The sequence below is a fragment of the Epinephelus moara genome, chromosome 17, assembly GCF_006386435.1.
Source record: "Epinephelus moara isolate mb chromosome 17, YSFRI_EMoa_1.0, whole genome shotgun sequence".
Classification (NCBI taxonomy): Eukaryota; Metazoa; Chordata; class Actinopteri; order Perciformes; family Serranidae; genus Epinephelus; species Epinephelus moara.
The window spans coordinates 2,334,620-2,335,624 of record NC_065522.1 but is presented as its reverse complement, the minus strand read 5'-3'; the positions used below and the strand labels follow the sequence as shown (position 1 = coordinate 2,335,624).

At 38.1% G+C, this 1,005-nt stretch overlaps 1 protein-coding gene across 1 annotated transcript in view; it reads right to left on the bottom strand.

The window, feature by feature from the left end:
- mad2l1 (MAD2 mitotic arrest deficient-like 1 (yeast)) overlaps positions 1-1,005 on the bottom strand; it is a 2,345-nt gene extending 1,340 nt beyond the window's left edge. Inside the window, exon 1 of the mRNA XM_050068034.1 lies at positions 1,001-1,005. Coding sequence (XP_049923991.1) covers positions 1,001-1,005 — 5 coding nt within the window. The remainder of the gene's footprint in view (positions 1-1,000) is intronic.

Genomic DNA, 1,005 nt, shown 5'->3' with positions numbered 1-1,005 from the left:
TAAATCCTGACTGAAATTCCTCAAATAAATTAAAAAGAAGTTAACAAAGCAAAGACAGTTCACTCCTTGGTACAACTCTCAAATCGAAAATTAAAACACAAATTTGAAAGGAATTGGCGATTAACCAACCTGAAAGAATCTCGTTTAGTCTGGGAAGACAGTCTCAAAACGTATAAGAGGGCCCTCTGCAATGCCAGAGCAAACTATTACTCAGCATTAACAGAAGAAAATAAGAACAACCCCAGGTTTCTTTTCAGCACTGTAGCCAGGCTGACTGAGAGTCAAAGCTCTATTGAGCCTTGTATTCTTTTAGCCCTTAGCAGTGATGATTTTATGAGCTTTTTTAATGACAAAATTCTAACTATTAGAGGCAAAATTCATGACCTCCTGCCCTCAAATGGAACCAATCTGCCCTCAAACACAGCTGCAAGACCTAATATATATCTAGATAGCTTCTCCCCGATCAGTTGATCTCAATGATTTCTTCATCTAAATCATCACCGTGTCTCTTAGACCCCATCCCAACGAGGCTACTTAAGGAAGTCTTACCTTTAGTTATCACTCACGTATTAGACATGATCAATATATCTTTATTAACAGGCTATGTACCACAGTCTTTTAAGGTAGCTGTAATTAAACCTCTTCTAAAAAAGCCCACCTAGGATCCAGAGGTGTTAGCCAACTATAGACCCATTTCTAATCTTCCCTTTCTTTCAAAGATCCTTGAGAGAGTTGTCGCAGACCAGCTGTGTGATCTTCTCCACAATAATAATTTATTTGAGGAATTTCAGTCAGGATTTAGAGTGCATCATAGCACTGAGACCCCTAGTTAAAATTACAAATGATCTTCTGATTGCTTCAGACAAAGGACTCGTCTCTGTACTTGTTTTACTAGATCTTAGTGCAGCATTTGACACAATTGACCGTCAAATTCTGCTACAGAGACTTGAACATTTAATTGGCCTAAAAGGTTCTTCACTAAACTGCTTTTACTCTTTACCCCAT